General features: G+C 39.0%; 3 protein-coding genes across 4 annotated transcripts in view; 1 reads left to right on the top strand and 2 right to left on the bottom strand.

The window, feature by feature from the left end:
* Positions 1–1,504: 1,504 nt before the first annotated feature.
* On the bottom strand, positions 1,505–7,545 carry tmem134 (transmembrane protein 134). Its single transcript, XM_069530683.1, has 8 exons — positions 7,121–7,545; positions 4,648–4,904; positions 4,291–4,358; positions 4,089–4,175; positions 3,860–3,936; positions 3,579–3,623; positions 1,961–2,014; positions 1,505–1,848 (listed from the first exon to the last, which is right to left on the bottom strand). The coding sequence occupies exons 2-8, from the start codon at positions 4,858–4,860 to the stop codon at positions 1,766–1,768; spliced, it is 627 nt and encodes a 208-aa protein (XP_069386784.1). The 5' UTR covers positions 4,861–4,904; positions 7,121–7,545; the 3' UTR covers positions 1,505–1,765.
* A 744-nt stretch (positions 7,546–8,289) lies between these two features.
* Positions 8,290–13,070, top strand: serping1 (serpin peptidase inhibitor, clade G (C1 inhibitor), member 1). The gene is made up of 11 exons (XM_020111215.2): positions 8,290–8,431; positions 8,773–8,820; positions 8,979–9,087; positions 9,176–9,337; positions 9,430–9,732; positions 10,359–10,574; positions 11,065–11,208; positions 11,346–11,549; positions 11,634–11,767; positions 12,317–12,539; positions 12,735–13,070. The coding sequence occupies exons 2-11, from the start codon at positions 8,773–8,775 to the stop codon at positions 12,980–12,982; spliced, it is 1,791 nt and encodes a 596-aa protein (XP_019966774.2). The 5' UTR covers positions 8,290–8,431; the 3' UTR covers positions 12,983–13,070.
* A 219-nt stretch (positions 13,071–13,289) lies between these two features.
* The window catches only part of doc2g (double C2-like domains, gamma), a 42,358-nt gene continuing 37,328 nt past the window's right edge, over positions 13,290–18,319 (bottom strand). For both annotated transcript variants that reach the window (XM_069530548.1, XM_069530547.1), the window contains one exon: positions 13,290–16,904. In XM_069530548.1, the coding sequence (XP_069386649.1) occupies positions 16,765–16,904 (140 nt within the window). In that variant the 3' untranslated portion in view covers positions 13,290–16,764. The remainder of the gene's footprint in view (positions 16,905–18,319) is intronic.

Genomic DNA, 18,319 nt, shown 5'->3' with positions numbered 1-18,319 from the left:
TGTGCTTTACTGCAGTGAGTCAGGACTGTCACACAGGATTCTTGTGCAGCGCAGTGCAATGCAGCACAGCAAATGCACTCATATACAGTATGCCAGAGAGAGGAGGGAGGCAGAGGGAACCAGTTCATGTTTGTGTGTTTCATCTTAATTGAAAATTCACTGATAAACGATTGTAATTTTTGACTTTTATAAAGTTAAAAAGAATTGAAATGAAAGTTCAAGTTGTATCAATAGTATAGTAGAGTATTACGACTAATTTTAATTTCTGTAAATTTAAACATTGGTGTGAATCAACAGAGGCGCGAGAGAGAGAGATGGTGAGAGCAAAATTTCCAAAAGCTGCTTGATTTTATAATCATGCATGATCTCAGTCTGTGACAGAGAGACTTGACCAATTTCAGAGAGACAGAGAGAAACAATGTTGTAAGGTCTTATCACCACCATGGGATAAGACCTTACAACATGTAACTATTTGGGGGATTTTATTTTGAAAATCCAGCCTCATTCGGGCTTCCTGGTAAGGGCTTGTCATCATCCAGTATTTTTGTTTTGAAAATCCAGCGTCTTTTAGGCTTCCTGGGAACGTTCTTTAACTATTTGGGGGGTTTATTTTGAAAATCCACTCTTTTTCCGGCTCCCTGGGAACATCCTGTTTTATATAATAATAATATCCATTATTATTATTTAATGCCATAATTTTGTATACTTTCAAGGTCTTACATTTATCCCATATATAACACCTGTGATTTAAATTGGCGGGAACTGCTGCTATATAAACCTAAAAAGCAAAATATGAAAGAAAATGGCCACAGGACATACACCAGCTCTCTCCTACAGGGATAAACTGCCTGACACTCAGGAGAGAAGTAGCTCTTAATTGAAAAAGTAGCATGACTCTTGTACCCCAGGGGCTAGGGCTGCAGTTCTATAACTGCAATTGAAGAACCATTATCCTGAGAAAAAATAGTTCCACTTTCACTACAATAATCGTAAGAGAGGTTTTTTGCCCTTTCAGTTGCAATAAAAGTGAAGCGCAGGTGAAGTGCCTCAATTAATAACTCTACACCCACAGAACAGACTCCAGAGAGTCGACAAATGTCAAGTATACAGAACTGCCATGTTGGTCTAGCAGAGCTACTAGCATCCTTTTCCCCATCTGTATACAAAGTCTATAAATTATGAATTATAAATTATATTGCAATTAACTTTTATTTCAGTCTCCAAAACAAAATGCAACCCTTTACTTATGAATTAATTCTCTGTTGAAAACTAAACATTTGTTTAGTGAAATGGATATGAAACACATTAATATCCATTAAATCTTAGACAAATGACTTTATAAACAGGACAATCTCTTCTCAGTTCTTTGACTCACCCTTTCCTGTAGATTATTCCTTACCTGAACAGCTCACTGGACTGATCTGCAGGACTCACTCTACCCAACTCCACAGTTTGTAGTGAGACATACTGAGTTGGTTCAAAAAACTAATTAAACCGACAGAAATTAAAATATACAAAAGTTTTATTGTAATTTCACAGTCATTATTCACACAAGAAAACACAGGCAAGACCAGTCTCCTTCTTTTTCATGTACAACAACGTCAGTTCATTTAGTGGAAACATACTCCAGACAGAGTGGTTAAATTAGTGGTCATAACAATGACAAGAAAAAACAACATGAAACATGTGACAACACATATCTGTTACAAGTGACAAAATACAATTCATTTTAAGATAACAGAGAAAAGTAGTGTCTCATAAAATGTCATTTTTCAAAATAAGGCAGGTAGAACAATTTGAAGCCTCTTCTTCCTCGGACAGCGCAGCTGATGTATATCACATGGTACACTGGAGGACACACAGGAAATGATACTGTTTATGTCAACACAACAAAGCATGTATTTATGCAAACTGTTAAAACCATGCATAATGAATTTTCAGAACTAGTTCATCCATTTACCTCCAGGGATGAAGAGAAGAAATCCAGGGACAAAGAAAATAGCACTTGAAACTCCTGTAAGGACAATGTCATGAGTTAAAAGCCAGTCACCAATAATAATTGATGCAGCCACACATTAAAAGGGATCGTTTTTCAGTTTCAGTATTTGCTTTCTTGCTGGGATTTACATGAAAAGATCCATAACACTCTCATGTATGTACAGGCTACAAGCTACAGCCATTTATCTTAGAAAAGAGAAAGGAGAGAAGGAGAATATCAAGTCTGGTTCAATCCAGTGGATCCTGTTGCATTCATTCCTCAGCTTTTAATTCTGTCTTTCAATTAAAATATAAAACAAACTAGAAGGGCACTTAGTTGGAGTGCATACCTCCACCAAGGCCCAACAGTCCCCTTAAATTCAAACAGGCCACAGTTAGGGCCACATTAGAATTAGACACATTAGAATTTGTTCATCAAGAGTCACACATAATACTCTGAGAAATCAAGGGAAATGTAGAAAAATGCCTTATATTGCAATGTTAAAGAAAGTGAAAAAAATATTCCTGGATATGTCCCTGAACTGGTTCCGCACCAATTTCTTCCCTGACCCATTCTACATCCTTCCACCGAGTTTCGTGGTTGTGTCCAGCAGTTATTGCATAATCCTGCTAACTAACAAACAAACAAATTCGGAGGAAAACATAGCCTTTCTGGCAGAGGTTGTTCGTTGCATCATAAAGTGACTGGTTGCAGAATTTGTTGCTAACTAAAACGTAGCTGTCAAAATAATTCATTGACATTGATCAAGCTATTACTTGTATAGAAAGCTGCTCCTGTACAGTCAATCTGTGCTTTTTGCAACATCATGTGCACCAACACTCCACACGCTTAATTAAAGAGAAAGCTCAACTTTTGTCATGTGGATAATCAAAAAATCATGACCCTTCTCTAGAACCCACAGGCTCAGCAGTCCTGCATGATTCTGTTTTTCCAACACTGTCTCTTCACACCAACTACAGCTTGAAGTCGAGTGGGACAGTTTGGCCTTGACTGGTGGGTTGAGGAAACGCAACACTGCACCGTGTAATCAAAAGAACTTTGGCCTTGACAACCTGGTGTTTCTTTGCCACCAACCAAAGTGCTGTGTTGTCAAAGAGACAATAAAACAGTATCCACGACAAGACTTGGTCTGTGTCACAGGCTCAATAACATAGAAAACGAACAGTTCTAAATTATACTATTTAAATACACAAAAATACAAAGATATTAAAGATTTTAAATGTATTTATGGTACAAAGTTATAATTTGGTAGCTCACAAGGAAATCTACTGTGCTTCCTTTCTATTGATTACTATTGTGAAGTTAGAAGCAGAACATTTCTTTCAAAATATCCAGTTAGATATTTGACATTGACATTTTGTGTCATTTCTGTTCTCAGAAAAACAACAACTACTTCACTTTCTATTAGCACATAGAAGCTATGTTTATATCGTTAGCTTTTTGTAGTCTGTTTTTTACTTTATGTCTATTTGCTTAAGTACCCTGAGTGCAACCAACACCAGAGATAAATTCCTAGTATGTGAACACATCAGTGGCAAATAAATCTGATTCTGATTCAATGGTGACATTTCTTACTGACCTGCATTTGGATTCAGCTGTATGACCACACCTGTGAAAATAAGAGCTGAACAATACAATACAAAAGTGTGTCAGTAGGATTAGGAGAAATTGGAAGAAAGCCACTGTACATGGTCCAAACCTCCACTCAATATAGTAATATCTAGGAAAACATGTAAAGAACAGGAGCAAATGGTATAAAATAAACTTGTTCTATTCAGATATGTAGTATAATCACAACAGAATATATTGATTGATATTTTATATTTGATGAATGAGAAACACTTGTGTTTTATGACTCACCAACTCCAGTGATCAGGAGAAGGAACGAAGCAAGTACAACTCTTCTGTTTTTTTTCACCAGCGGATGGGACACCCACCTGAGGAGCAACACATGTTTTTAAGGCAACTGTGTGTGTGTGTGTGTGTGTGTGTGTTTGTGTGTGTGTGTGTGTGTGTGTGTGTGTGTGTGTGTGTGTGTGTGTGTGTGTGTGTGTGTGTGTGTGTGTGTGTGTGTTTCAGTTGAACTCACCCACAGCAGTGTGCAGAAAGATGTGTGACGGAACTCAAGGTGCTGAAGGACCACTGGGAGCTGCAGTAAGACAGTGTGGCCGGGTCACTGTGAAGAGAGAGAAGCAGACTTCATCTCACACTCAAACAAACACAGGCAGGAAACAGAACCAGAAAAAACAAGCAAACAAAACAACATCAATAGTCCTCCACCGAGCACCCACCTGATTTTAAAAAAGTTATTGAAAGAGGAGTTGCCATTGTTGCCAAAGGCATCTTCATTTTCCAGGTTCTACAGAAAAAAGGACATGAGAATAAAAAAGATGCAGTTTCAAGTAGGATTGGGTGATATGGCCAAAAATCATATCAATATTAAATGTTTTATCAGTCAATATCAACAAGTGTGTAATATTTTAACAAATACATTTAAGAACAAAAATTTATATAATTGAATTTGAGACTTTTTTAGACCCTGTGTATCATATTGATAAATTCTGAACTGATGTACTGATGAACATTGTATTGCAATTGTATTGAGCTCTGTAGCTTTATATTTGAATGCAGAGAAGGTGCATGTGTACCTGATACTTCAGGTTACTGTGTTCAGGGGAGCCAGTGGCAGCAGGTAGAGGGTGAGTCTGAGGTTTAGAGAAAGTAAGAGGACCAAACGTCATCTCTCCTCCTTCTCTTTCCTTGTCTCGGCCCTTCCATCCCTCCGCCTCGCCATTTGACGCAGCTCCCTCCTCGTCTCCCTCCAACACAAAGGCATCATCGATACTGAACTGCGTTGCCATGGTGATTGCCTCTTAAACCCTGAGGTCCTGTAGCTTGATGCTCACTGTGGATAAAGAGGAAAAATCTGTTTAGACACTTCGAGCTATGACAGAGAAACATCTTGTGGTATTATTTAGTGGAAACAATCAATGTCTACATTGATCTATCAGGCTACACTAGGTCATCTATAGTAAACTGCCCAACAAAGTGAAATACATGGAATTATTGAGAAAAACGTTTTGAACTTGTAACATCTGTGAGTGTCAACGTGGGTATTTCTCTTCAAATGGGTTAAAGAATGCTCACATTTCGAGCTCAATATCCACTTGGATATACCATACAGTTGAAAATGTTCAGGGTCACATGAGTTAGATTCCTGGATTATTGTCAAAGGGAAATATAACGGTTTCACGATTATTGATACTATAGAAGGAAAAGACAAACAACAAACAGTATATAGTGAATATATAGCTAATAATATAGCTAATGAACCCAAATATGTATTATTATCATAAACAATATACAGACGGCTATTTAAAAGTAATTTATGTAAGCTATTTTATTTAGTTGCCTTAATGAGAAGGTTGGTCACTGAATTTGTTTCCTCTCATCAAAAGCGGTGTATCTGTATGGGACATTTATTGTGAAGGGTCACCAATGTAAGTGGTTTGTTATGGGAGCATATTGACTAGTTGTGAAAAACTAAACGTGTCCTGGTTCAGGCCACATTCTTCGTGTCCTTATTATACTATTACCTCTCAGTACAGGAGAACTAAACTCCTACATTTAAATGGTTAATAGGAAGAAAGAGAGGTGTGTGTGTGTGTGTGTGTGTGTGTGTGTGTGTGTGTATCAGCCGCTCTTTCGGAGCTGGTCAGAAACGGAAAATACACAAGGATTTCTCCTCTGTGAACTCCTCCGATGGAGTTCCTTGACCAGCATTGGTGGAAATAAGTAACTTCAGTTGTCTCTTCTCAACAAACGTTTCAGTGGCTCGCGCACACAAACGGGACTCGCGAGAGGCAGTACACCATAGTTAAATATTGTAGTTTTTACAATTCTTACGGTTATGAAATCGTGACGTTATGAAATCGTGACGTTATCAAACGGTGGATATAAATTTTCAATATTAAATGTTTTGAATCCACATTATGATTCCAGTGAATCATAAATTAAGAGAGAGATTGGAGTTCATGTTCCAACCAATCGATCACATTAAAACATAATGCTATATATGCTACAGAGGAAAAAATAAATGATCCAAGAAAACAAAGTTAAACTTGATCAGAGTTCTCTTGAAGGCTATATTAGGGCCGGGTCTAGACAGGCATGTATGAGGGGGCAGCCACAAATCTTGAGGGGGCATTGTGCGAAACATGACATGAGAAACAACTTGATATATTTTATATTTGAGGGGGCAAGCAAGACATTAAGACATTAAGAAGTGGAGCAGAGGAGAGAAGCATGAGATAATAAAAAATATATGAAATTTAATATATTTTGGGGGATTTAGTTTGAGGGGGCACAACATTTATTTGAGGGGGCCAGGCCCCCTCTTGCCCCTGCCTAGACCCGGCCCTGGCTATATATATATATATATATATATATATAAAATGAACTATTTTGAATGGAATTGAAGGCAAATAAGAAAGTAATGTCATTTCTTTTGAAAAGACTGACAGACGATATAAGAAGCAGATTTTTGGCTAAGTTTTGGATGTAAGCATGAGAACAGGAATCCTTGCTCTGACTCTCAAAGTTGGTCGATTTAAAAACATCCCTGAGAACAACCGCTTGTGTGAATGGTGTGAATTAAGAGAGGCTCAGAGTGATTTTCTTCTGTATTGCAATCATCAAGATGAGTTAAGACAATCTACATATATTATGAAATATCGGATCAAAATGCAGAAATGTTCTGGTGACAGAATGGAATGGTTGATTCGTTAATTCATGCTTATAAGTTGGCTACCGAAATCTAAAGCAACACCAGGATGGTTGATTTGTTTCTGAAGCTGCTGCTCTGGTTAGTTTCTTTCTTGCTTTTTGGTACTCTGTTCTTTTTGTCTAAACAATGGTGAGAGCCTGATGTAGCTTGTGCTGGACACAATAATGAAAACCGATCCGACCTGATCAAACAGCTTCTGAAACGGTCTCCCCATGAGATCGGATGGGACCACAGGCTGGAATAAACTTGTGGCTTGAGGCTTGTGGTGGCTCTCTGCCATTGTTGTTGCTGTTTCCGCTAGTCGACCAGATCAGATGACCAGGAGGAAAACTTACTGTCTTAAAGTTGATCTTTTTCTCCAGCGAGGCCAAACTCGACTCCACGGTGTTTGCAGGCGGCTCACATGCTCGTCCGCTCAGGGAAGAACCAGAGCAACACCTTCCTCTAAATCTAGGTTTTGTTCCTGAATGTGAAAACGTCTTTGGAAAAGTTTTAAAGCTCTTCCTCGCTCCCTTATAACACTCGGCCTTCGGTTGGACTCGACTGATTACGCCCAAAGGTCTCGTCGGGAGACAGGCCGCTCAATCGAGGGTCGATTTGTCGATCGACCTACAAACTTGCTTCGTATTCAAGTTTTTTTTTCTTTTAAAGAAATTAAAAACATCATCCACAAGAAAACAAATGTGTCAATAAAACACTGGCATCTTGTGTTTTCTTGTCATATTTAGACTCATCAAACAAACGGCAAAAGAAGAGAAAGAGAAAGGAAGAGATGAAAAAAGGACAAAAATGGCATCGATATATTGTGTTATTTATATGATTTTCTTCATCTCAAAATGTAGAATGTCATAATTGTGTTTGTTCAAGTTATTGAGTTATTTGATATCTACAAAAGACAGATAAGCCTGAGGGTAGTGTGAATTCACATTCTTCTCAGAAGTTCCATCTTCAACGTTATTCAATTGTTATAATTGAATTATTCTTCAAATACAAGCAAACAAGGCACCTTTCTGGTTTCTTCATTGAATGATGCTGTCTCAAGTTGAAAAAACACACATAGATAACATGTAAGCACAATGTTATTTCATCATACAATTGAACAAAGTTGGTGTCATATTGCTGTTTGACGTAAAGTGAGGCAAGCACAAAAATATTATATATAATAACATAACGGAACAGAACTTGGAGCCTCCCAGCCTAAAAATAATGTATACAGAAAAAGTCAATTTTATCAGTATGTATTATCAGTTCATCCGAATTTGGATGTGCATGAATGCGGACTGCAAACTTTCTCAAATGTCTTTCTCCAACCACCTAGACTGAGAATTCTAAACAAAAGACTGGCTAACATAATTATTACATATTTTATAAATGCCAACATAAAGGTTTTATCATTACACAAATATTTAACATTTCATTTGTAGGCTATGTGTTGCCAACATGAAATCATGTGGTTTCCAGAAAGTCAGAAGCCCTGCATTGTGCAAACAAACATCTCTAAACCAACAATCATAGATTAGTCATTGAGGGTTGCAGTTTCCAGAGAACACACAGTCGGAGCAGGTGGATGAAGTGAATAGTGGATGTATCAGAAAAATAATTAAAGAAATAGGTGTCAACATCACTAAAGTTTGGAAATCAAAGAGGTGAGAGTTATTTTACGCTTCACTGGCTTTTGATGTTGCTTCATTGCTGAACCAATGCAAAATGATTTACATTATATTATGTATTACTGCTGTAAGAACTTTGTTTTTACTAAACTTTATGTTCTAGAGTTTTTATGGCATCGGTTATTGACGAACGTATAGCAATTTATGATTGTAGAAAAATGATCACAGTGTAAAAGGTTTTAATGGGGTGAATAGAACCATGTTGTCTGCGCCACATATTGATCCTTCTTCAGGCTTGGTGCCATCTTCATTTGGAAATCCTCACTTGCAAAACATCTCATTTCGATTTATTCCCTCTCCTCTGTGCTCTGTTACAGATGAGACTGCAGGCTACACTGTGCGTCTTGCTGCAGCTCATTTTTGAGGTAAATTTAACATAGAAACAACTTTTTATAACTCAGGCAGCATGTTAACGAGTATCTTCTTTAACCATTAGTGGGTTCACAAACAGAATAACACATCAGACTTCTTTTTTAATTTATCTCCATTTATTTCAGATGTTTGACATTTTCTTTCTGTACAGCTTTCATCATGCACACAACTCTGGGTGATACATGGTTCCACTCTGGAGCTGCCATGTGTCATTTTTCAATCTGACATCAGTGGAGCCAACATCACCTGGAAATTTAAAGGTTTAATTGATTTTCTATCACAACCCTTCTTACTGTGTTGCAAAAGTGTACAATTATATGTGTTTACAGTTTGATGTCTTTCTCATAGGTAAAGATGTTAGCCCAGAGGCGACTGGTCCTGTTAGGGTTAAAAAGAATGGCCTGTATCTGTCTATATCCCCCGTGACCTCTGCCAACGAGGGCGAGTACGTTTGTCTGGTGAAGGAGAACAATGTGGAGATGATCAACTTTTTCAAAATCGCTGTTGCTGGTGAGATACACACATTGTTTATTTTGTCAGTAATATTTGAGATTTAAGTTTGAATCTAATAGAGTTTGACTGATTCGTTTCTCTCTCTACAGCCTCATTTGACTATACCCTTAAGGTATTTGAAGGCTCACCTGTTCACCTGCCGTGTCATTTCCCACCCAGCAGCCAAGTCTCTGCCAATGCGCTCTGGTTCAAAGAGACGGATGCTGGGAAGAAAATGAGTCTGAATCTCCAAGACGATTCAGACTATGATGATCAGAGACTGAAGCTGCTTTATCCACTTGACCACGATCAAACCGTCCTGATCAGAGGCACTGTCATGGAGGATGCTGGCATTTACCACTGTGAATCTACAGAGGGGCAGAAGCTCAGTACCATATACATTATTGTTGAAGGTAGGATTTACAGACTTTTCTCCTGTTTGCTCTGATGCAACTTATTCTTATAACAAAAGGCAAAACCATGAGTATTCATTTTAAAAGCAACACATGGATGAAGTGTTAATGTACAATAAAACACTGAACTAAACAAGAATGGCACTCAGTAGAGCGCATACTCCTATGAAACCACATTTAAATTCATTTGATCTGCATTCTTATTCGGATATGCATCAAATTGCACTCACAATTATAAGTCCCCTAAACATGTCTGATTGATTTAATCTAGATCCATGAGTTATTCTCTGGGAAAACAGTAAAAAAGGTCTAGAAACTCTCTTTCTTGCAATGCTAAAGAAAGTGATAAAACATTTCTGAGTATGTCCCCTGATCCAGATTCTAACCATAATTCAATGGCTTCATCCTTTATTCATAACACATCCTTCCACCGGTTTCATGGCAGTTTGTCCAGTAGTTTTTGTGTAATCCTGTGTAAACAAACCAACCAACAAATGTGCCATGGTAGTAACCTCTTCAAACCAACCAACAGTCAAGGGGGGAAACATAACCTCCTAACTTCAAAAGCTATGTTGAGAGTACAACATGAATGTATATTTTAAATTGTCTGCTTCACTTCCTTCCAGTTGCTCCTACCCCTGTTCCATTCTTGTGCAAGGACTCCAGCACAGCATGGGAGCCATGTCAGGAGGAGATCAGTCGTACAGGAGAGCCCATGTTGCAGGAGTCCCTGGCAGAGTTTTCCATGAAGCTCTATTCTTACCTCAGACAGACGTATCCTTCCAGCAACTTGCTCTTTTCTCCGATCAGCATTAGCGGGATGCTCTCCCATCTGTTGCTTGGTACAAAAATTATTGAATATATTTATTCATATAATATTTTGTCAAAAAATTTGTTTACATTTATATTCTTTATTTTTTTTATAGTTTTTGATCTTATACTTTTACATCTATCTATATATCTATCTATCTATCTTAGATAGATAGATATTAGACAAATACTGTATAGGTGTTTTCTAACAGGTGAGCTGTAGAATTTGAAGATTATTGAGAAATGTACTGACAAATTATTAATTCCAGATGCTTCGTGTCATTTTGTTGACAGAGAGAAAAAAATGACTTCAATTCTTGGCCTTTAAGAATCTGTGGTCTAAGCAGTCAACCCTGCGTTTTTTGCATTTACATAAGTTCTCATTTGCATAATATGTTTCTGACTTTGAAATGTCAGAGTTATTTTCTTCTGCTCAGACATACTGTACCTCGCAGCGTTTTGTAGCAGTCTAGATTATGCATCTTTCTATATTATGATTTCCTTTTGTTGTGTTACCTGCAGGTGCAAAGGATGACACCCGCAGAGCGATTGAGAGAGCAGTCTGTGTCCCTCACGACTTCCACTGTCTTCACTTCCACACGAAGAAGTTGAGAGAGAAGTTGTCCGGCTCCTTGCAAATGGCCTCTCAGATCTACTATAACCCACGTACTTCTATGACACTGTCAAGTGCCTAAAATCGCCACTCTGCAAAGAGAAAGATGCTGAGATTCTGAGAGCATAAAAGCTGAGAGGATCTTTATCTCTCTGTAGCTCAACGTGATCTCTCTGTTTCTTCTCCATAGAAATGAACCTGGGTGAGTCCTTCACCAACCAGTCCATTCAGTTCTATGAAGCGAAGCCCACCAGACTGCTGAACACCAGCGAGGAAAACACACAGATGATCAACAGCTGGGTGGCAAATAAAACCAACAATAAAATCATACAGTTAGTTGATTCCATTCCTCCCAGTACACAGCTGCTCCTCCTCAATGCTGTCTCCTATAGTGGTCAGTAAAATGTGTGTGTGTGCAATTGTATGTGTGTGCATGTGAAATAGTGGGAAAGTGATAAACTGTGTATGTGTGCATCAGGTCAGTGGAAGGTCAAGTTTGATGAAAAAAAAGGTCTTTTCACAAAACTGAATGGTGACCTGGTGAAGGTGCCTGTCCTCTATAATAAGGGATACACGATGACGATGATGTATGTGTTGGGGCTGAAGTCACAGGTAACACATCAACATTAACACATTATTATATCGTGTACAACACACACAAAGTTTCCCTTACAGCCGCGGAGCCTGATTGCTGCGACATGCTTCATTATTTGTACATTTGTATTCATTAGAGGTGTAATTCATTCACATCTGGCTCCACAGTTGCTGAAGATGTCATCATCATCTCTGCTATTCATATAAGCATTCACAAGTCATAGAAAATAGAATAATGCATCCTTCCATCAAGTTTCTGGTTATTGGTCCAGTTTTTTTGTAACTAATAGAAAATCATCCTAAAGAAAAATCGTTATTCCAGCATCTGGCCTCAAATCATCATATATTTTTTAATCATATATTTATCAAGACATTTTTTATCTTTATTATCAAACTGGCAACTAATAATATGATAGTTTGACTGTCCATCCACAGAATCATTTCAAATGAAAAAGTTTATTACTGATTTGGCTTTAAACTTCATAGTTGCAGTTTTTCAAATACATAATACATAATATTCACAGATAACTGGACTCCATGTCAACATTATCTTATTGTTTCCAACAGGTGGGGAGGTTTGCTCTCTCAGGTGACAGCAGCCTTTACATCCTGCTGCCTCGCTCCAACAAAGTGAGCGACCTGCAGCAGCTGGAGGAAAAGATGACAGACACGGCCGTGCGCCAAATGATGGAAGAGATGAAAGCAACATCTCCTCAGAAGGTGGAGGTTTCTCTGCCCAAGATCAAGCTGGATGTCCAGCCAGACATGAACGTACTTATCAAGAAACTAGGTTTGTCTCATGCTCCTCTGTCTGTCACTCAACTCAGCTGGTGCACTGCTTCACCCAGCAGCCAGCCTCAAAGTCCCATTTGTGCAAGATGTCTCCTCTGTCTACTCTTTTAGATCTTCAGTATCTGATCCACTGATACTTTCTTTCCTCTGTGCTTTATTCACCCCCCTCATCTTTAATTTCCTCCCTGACCAGGTCTGTCATCACTCTTTGAGGAGGCCAACCTGTGCGGCCTGTACTCTGAGGACAGGGTGGTTCTGGACGACGTCAGACACAGGGCCTTCCTCGCGCTGACCGAACAGGGGGTGGAGGCTGGAGCGGTCACTACTATAGCGTTCGCTCGCACCCACCCTTCCTTCTCCGCCATGCGGCCCTTCATCATGCTGCTGTGGAGCGACCGGGCAGAGGTGCCACTCTTTATTGGTAGAGTGACTGACCCGTGAGCAAGAGAGAGGGGTTGGTAGCAGGAAAGAAACTACACGATGAAGAAATGCTGAATGATGCATTTGAAATAAAAGTAATTTCATTGTTTCTGTGTTTTTGTTGAAATCTCAAAACTTAACACAAATCAATCTTAAATCTGATTCGATTTTCAATAACATGACATTTATAAATCATATACACATAATTGTTTTTTAAGGTGATGATGAATAAGCACATGTATACACATGTTTGCTGTCTGTCTGATGTTTTTGAAAAGCTGAGTACAGTATGGATGTGTTGTTTTTCAAAAGGACGACAGACGAGCACTGAAACGACTTCAATTTATTTTTCGAAGTAGTTACACAAACCCACCACACGATGGCAGTCATACTGTGTGATTGACATTGAGGGTAAATACACAGGGACTGCAGTAGTAAATTCCCACCAAACTTCCACCTCAGCCCTCCTGCATCGTCACCACTGATATCAATTTAAGGAAGACAAGTGTCAAAATCTGTGACAGTAAAGGTTTTGTTTGTTTTTTATTTTTTTTAAAGCAATAGCTTGCTTGGTCAGAGCACAGCAACTGAGCAAAAAATACCCTGAATCATCGTGGTCACAAACAAATAACACACTAAGACGTTAAGAGACCGATTGGACGGCGAGGACTGTAAACACATCGGCATTCAGAATGATCAGCGGAGGTTGCACTCGATTACACAAGCTGATGGTGTTTGCTAAACATGCAGCTGTATCGCAGCTAAAATGGTTACATAAGCTAAGCAGGGTCAATAGACAAGAGTCAGAACAATTTGGTGACTGTAAACAAAAGCAACAGATCCAGAGACGGGAATAGGCGGCCGTCCAGCCCGAAAATGTCAACTCTATTAGATCACTCTCACCTCGCATGAACCCAAAACAAAGTGTTCCCAGAAGTGCACCATCTTTGATGCTTGTATAACATGATAATGTTATCGATTTGGTTTGATTATCTCACTGCTGACATGCTGGGAGTTTTGATGTGCATAGAGAAAGTACAGAATAATCCCACATCCTAGCCCAACCCGCTACCTAAAGTCCCTTAAGGTGTGACTGAAAATGTGTTGAAGCTCGTTTTAACACATAGTTTAGTTCCAAGCTCTTATAATAATGCCCAAGCCCTTTTTCTTCTACATCCAATCCATTGAAGGATCCTTTTTTTTTTGCAGTCAACAATGAGACATTCACAAGGTTGTCGGAGGACAGCAAGAATATGAGCAGCCAGATCGATTCAACAGTTAGAAAAACTCCCGGAGGCCACTGACTGACTGGGTTTGTGAACCAGTGTACGACCACAGCATCAGTGATGGATGAGCCAGGGAGGATACACTTCATATCCTGACGGGCATTTAAACAATTCAACAATATGCACATAACATTCATGTAGGTTTATACTGTAAGTGTGCAATCGAGCTCCAGTTCTTAATATAGTGGATCCTGATCTGTGATGATCCACAGTTCCCTACTGCAGAGTGGGTTTCCACACAGGTCATACTCTCATTTATCTCTTCAGGTTGAACAAACAGGGGGCTTAATTCTTCAAGTCTGCGTTTCTACTGACTGCACACTACAATCCTGTTTCACAGGTATGGTCCCAGTGGTCAGACCTTGTGTCCAAACAATTCAATATATGCCACTTTAAACCTGATGTCTAAACGTTCAGAGATAATGGGATGAATGGAACACTGGTAATCATAATAGTCTGCTCAACAACAGGCTCTGGACGTGTGTAAAGGTGAATGAGGTGGGGTCTTATTCTTCCAGATCAGATTACAGGACCAATGAAATGCCAAAATATTCAAACTAGAATATCACTCCGAAGAGAACATACCTCCGTCAAGGACCAGCAGTCCCCTTCAATTCAATCGGACTGCACCAAGTTTCACACACTCACAGACATCAGTCCCCTAAATGTGCCTGATTTTGTTCATCAAACTTATTCAGTTGGGAAACTGTGCAAAAGTTAAACAACGTTGAAGACAGTGAAACAATATATACTGGATGTGCCCCCTGATCCGAATCCACACCAAACCATTCCACATCCTTCCTGGAAGGTTGGAATGAAGGTTGTTTTTGTGTAATCTTGCTTACAAACAAACACACAAACAAACAAATGGACAAGGGTGAAAACCACACCTGCTTGGCAGAGGGAATAAATATACACTGAGCAGCCACAACTTTAAAATGACTCACAAGTGGAGTAAAGGACATTCATTAAATTGATTTTAAAAATGGCACCTGTCACGAGGCAGGATGTAACGTTAATGTGTTGGAGTGTAAGGATCAGGGCAACATTGACAAAGTGTGATGGGTGGATGAAAACAGTTTCTGATGGGTTTCCCCCAGAGGCCTGTTCAGTGGCAGAAACCCACCATAAGAGTTCCAAGGAAGCACTGAAAGGATCTGACGTCAACATCCTGTTGCGTGATACCAATTACCACAATTATAGGTGTTTTGATGTTGTGGCTAATCAGTGTGTTTACTGGTATGATATTGCCCCGCAGGAGGAAAGTGTTACATCAGTCTGACTCTGCTGGAGCAGAAAACGAGGAACTGAGTTAAATTCGCTTGGATCCTGATGAAATGTGATTCATGACGTTGGAGTGAAGCGAAGGTAAAAAACATTAGCTCCCTCTGACTTCAGCCTGTCATCAGAGAAGCAAAAAAAAAAAAAGAGAACAGAGGTTTAAGCATCAAGACATGCTCCATTCTTAAAGTTGCTCTTTGACTGTCTGGCAATGGGAGAGACGGAGATGGCAACGGTTTTGGCACACATGGATGATTGACAGCATGTCAGTGTCCTCCAGCCAGGAACACTCACGCCACTGAGACCTGTGGCGGCAGGGGCAGCGGCGGCGGATTTCTCGCTTGTTTGTTTTTCTTGTCCTCACTTCTCGTCTCTGTGCTTCTGAAGTTGGATGGAGACATTTTGAACATGGCATGATGACACAGACAGACACAGACTCCACAGACGGTAAATGTAGGCACTCGTATTCCCATATAGCCCTCACACACACACACACACACACACACACACACACGCTGACACATCAATGTGCGACATGAAGATGGATAGAGAGCCACTGTCACTTTAAGTCAATGAAAGACATAAGAACACTGAAACATTAAAGGTACAAATCCACCAAATGGATCGTTTTGTGCTTTATAATATGTTGTCGTCGTTGTTTTGCATCAGATCAACAACCACTAAAATAGACTTCTCAGAACAGAATCACCTTTTTCATAACATCCCCGCTCTTTTCACTAAATACCACTTAATGAGTCACTGGGGTCCACTGGCCCCTTTCACTGAATGGATTTCGAGTACATTCGTCTCTCGTCATCTCTTCCTCTGGTGTGAATCTGAACGACAGAGTATGAGCGACTTCCACAATACAGTGAGGTCTAAAGCACAATCTGTGTGAGTATTGTTTTGTTACGTCAACACTTTAATGAGGACATTACAATTTGGTTCACCTTTAAAAAAAAAAATATTCAGATTGTTACCATCACTAATATTAGTATGAATATCACATACTAATACTCGATGCTCGGCTTATTGGCATTCAATGACAGATTTTATCTTCAACATTATTATTATCAATATTATTATTGCATGTTTTATCCTTTGCTCTTATTACTGCTTGACTTGGTCTCTGTTTCCAACTGTTTCTCAGTGGGACAAGTGTGTAAGTGTGTGTAAGTGTCTGCGTGTGTGTAAGTGTGTGCACATGTCTACGTTTGCATGGATGTCTTTTGTAATCTAGTCCGGTTTGTCACTGCTCGGGGCTCCTTGCTGTGTGAGCGTATGCCAGTACTCCACTTTCTTCCCTTTGTTCTTGAGACACTCAAACCAGTGTTTGAGTCTCTCTCCGCTCGCGTTGATGCCCAGCTCCACTCCGCCTGAAACCAGGGGGAGAAAACAGAGAAGTGTCAGGAGGTGAGGGGGAAATTAGGAGGATGAGAATGATGGGTGATGAAAGGGGGGACTTTTGAAGGAACCAGGAAATGAATGATAGAAAGAAAGACCAGAGGTGCACGAAGCACTCAGATGCTTTTCTCAAGCCAAGTCATAAATACAGCAATAAAAAAGTTTCAATTGCAAGTAAAGGTTCTTCAGAAATGTGTCCCTGTGATTAATATACTATTATATATATTACATAATTGAACTGATACGCATCAAGGTACATGTGGCATTTTTAAATTGTTTTAATCATTAATCTTTATTATTTTATTTATCTATTATACATTATCATCATTACTATGATTTATCAATTATTTATTTGAACAAGAAAGAAAGAAATATTTAAAAAAAAACAATGTAGCAGTTTTTACATTCAATCTAAATGCCAATGCAAATGCTTATATAAGGTTGGAAATAAATAAATAAAACAATTTATCAAATCATATATAACTTGGTGAGATGAGAGTCTGGAGAATAAGCTTAACATAAAGTACATGTGGCATCTCACTGCTGTAGCTGGTGAATCTGACGCTATTTTAAACTTCTTTATTAATAGTTCAGTGGTTCCCAGCCTACAGTAGATGTTGGTCTTCTGGGAGTCAGAGGGTAAATCTGGAGGAATGCGAGATGATCATGGGGTAGAAAAGAAGAATAAGCAAAATTATGTTGTGTTGTGCATTTTTTAAATTTTCTTTTTCAACTAGTTGCAAACTCCGATTTTGGAGCAGGTGGTGTTTAGTACAGTACAGTGGGTTTTTAGATGTTTTTTGCAACACAGGCTTCTAAAAGACTGCGTTTCAGAGATTTGATGTTTGTGGTTTATGATGCGAAGGCTCTTCTCTTTTAGCTGTTTCACAAAGCAGAACCAAAAGGTTTTGGTGAGGCTGTTTTCAGCCATCATGCTCCGAGTCGCTGGAACAGAGGATCTGAGAGGAGATGAACATGTGGGTATTATTTTATGGTTTTAATATTAATATCTTATCTTATCATTACTAATCTTATACTATTTTTTAAATTCATTCTCAATATCCTTGTTTTGTCAGTCGCCTTTGAATTGCATTTGTTTGAAAGGTGCTCTGTTGATAAAGTTTGACTGATTGATTGATAAAATATAACAAGGACCCTCAAGTAAACAATGCAAATACAGAGCCTGAAGACACTCTCCACAACTGGAGGCAGATTAGGGGACAAGTCAATATCTAATAATGTGTAATTAAGCTTTGGCAATTTGATGCATCAACTTATAACAACTAATAACAATAAATATAATGACCATTAAATAGGCAGACAGAAATGTCAATGTCAAGACTATTTCCTCCAGGCAGAGAAATAGAAATAGACGAGTAGTCGGAAA

The sequence above is a fragment of the Paralichthys olivaceus genome, chromosome 8 (genome assembly GCF_024713975.1).
Source record: "Paralichthys olivaceus isolate ysfri-2021 chromosome 8, ASM2471397v2, whole genome shotgun sequence".
In the NCBI taxonomy this organism is placed as follows: Eukaryota; Metazoa; Chordata; class Actinopteri; order Pleuronectiformes; family Paralichthyidae; genus Paralichthys; species Paralichthys olivaceus.
The sequence above is the reverse complement of the archived record's forward strand: the minus strand, read 5'-3'. Positions and strand labels throughout refer to the sequence as shown.

Excerpts from the sequence above, each read along its gene's own strand:
- serping1 (XM_020111215.2), top strand. The coding sequence starts at position 8,773 with ATGAGACTGCAGGCTACACTGTGCGTCTTGCTGCAGCTCATTTTTGAG. Across the intron at positions 11,209-11,345 it reads TCAGATCTACTATAACCCAC|AAATGAACCTGGGTGAGTCC; the intron begins GTACTTCTATGA and ends TCTTCTCCATAG. Across the intron at positions 11,550-11,633 it reads CAATGCTGTCTCCTATAGTG|GTCAGTGGAAGGTCAAGTTT; the intron begins GTCAGTAAAATG and ends TGTGTGCATCAG.
- tmem134 (XM_069530683.1), bottom strand. The coding sequence starts at position 4,860 with ATGGCAACGCAGTTCAGTATCGATGATGCCTTTGTGTTGGAGGGAGAC. Across the intron at positions 4,359-4,647 it reads ACAGTAACCTGAAGTATCAG|AACCTGGAAAATGAAGATGC; the intron begins GTACACATGCAC and ends TTTTTTCTGTAG. Across the intron at positions 4,176-4,290 it reads AATAACTTTTTTAAAATCAG|TGACCCGGCCACACTGTCTT; the intron begins GTGGGTGCTCGG and ends CTCTCTTCACAG.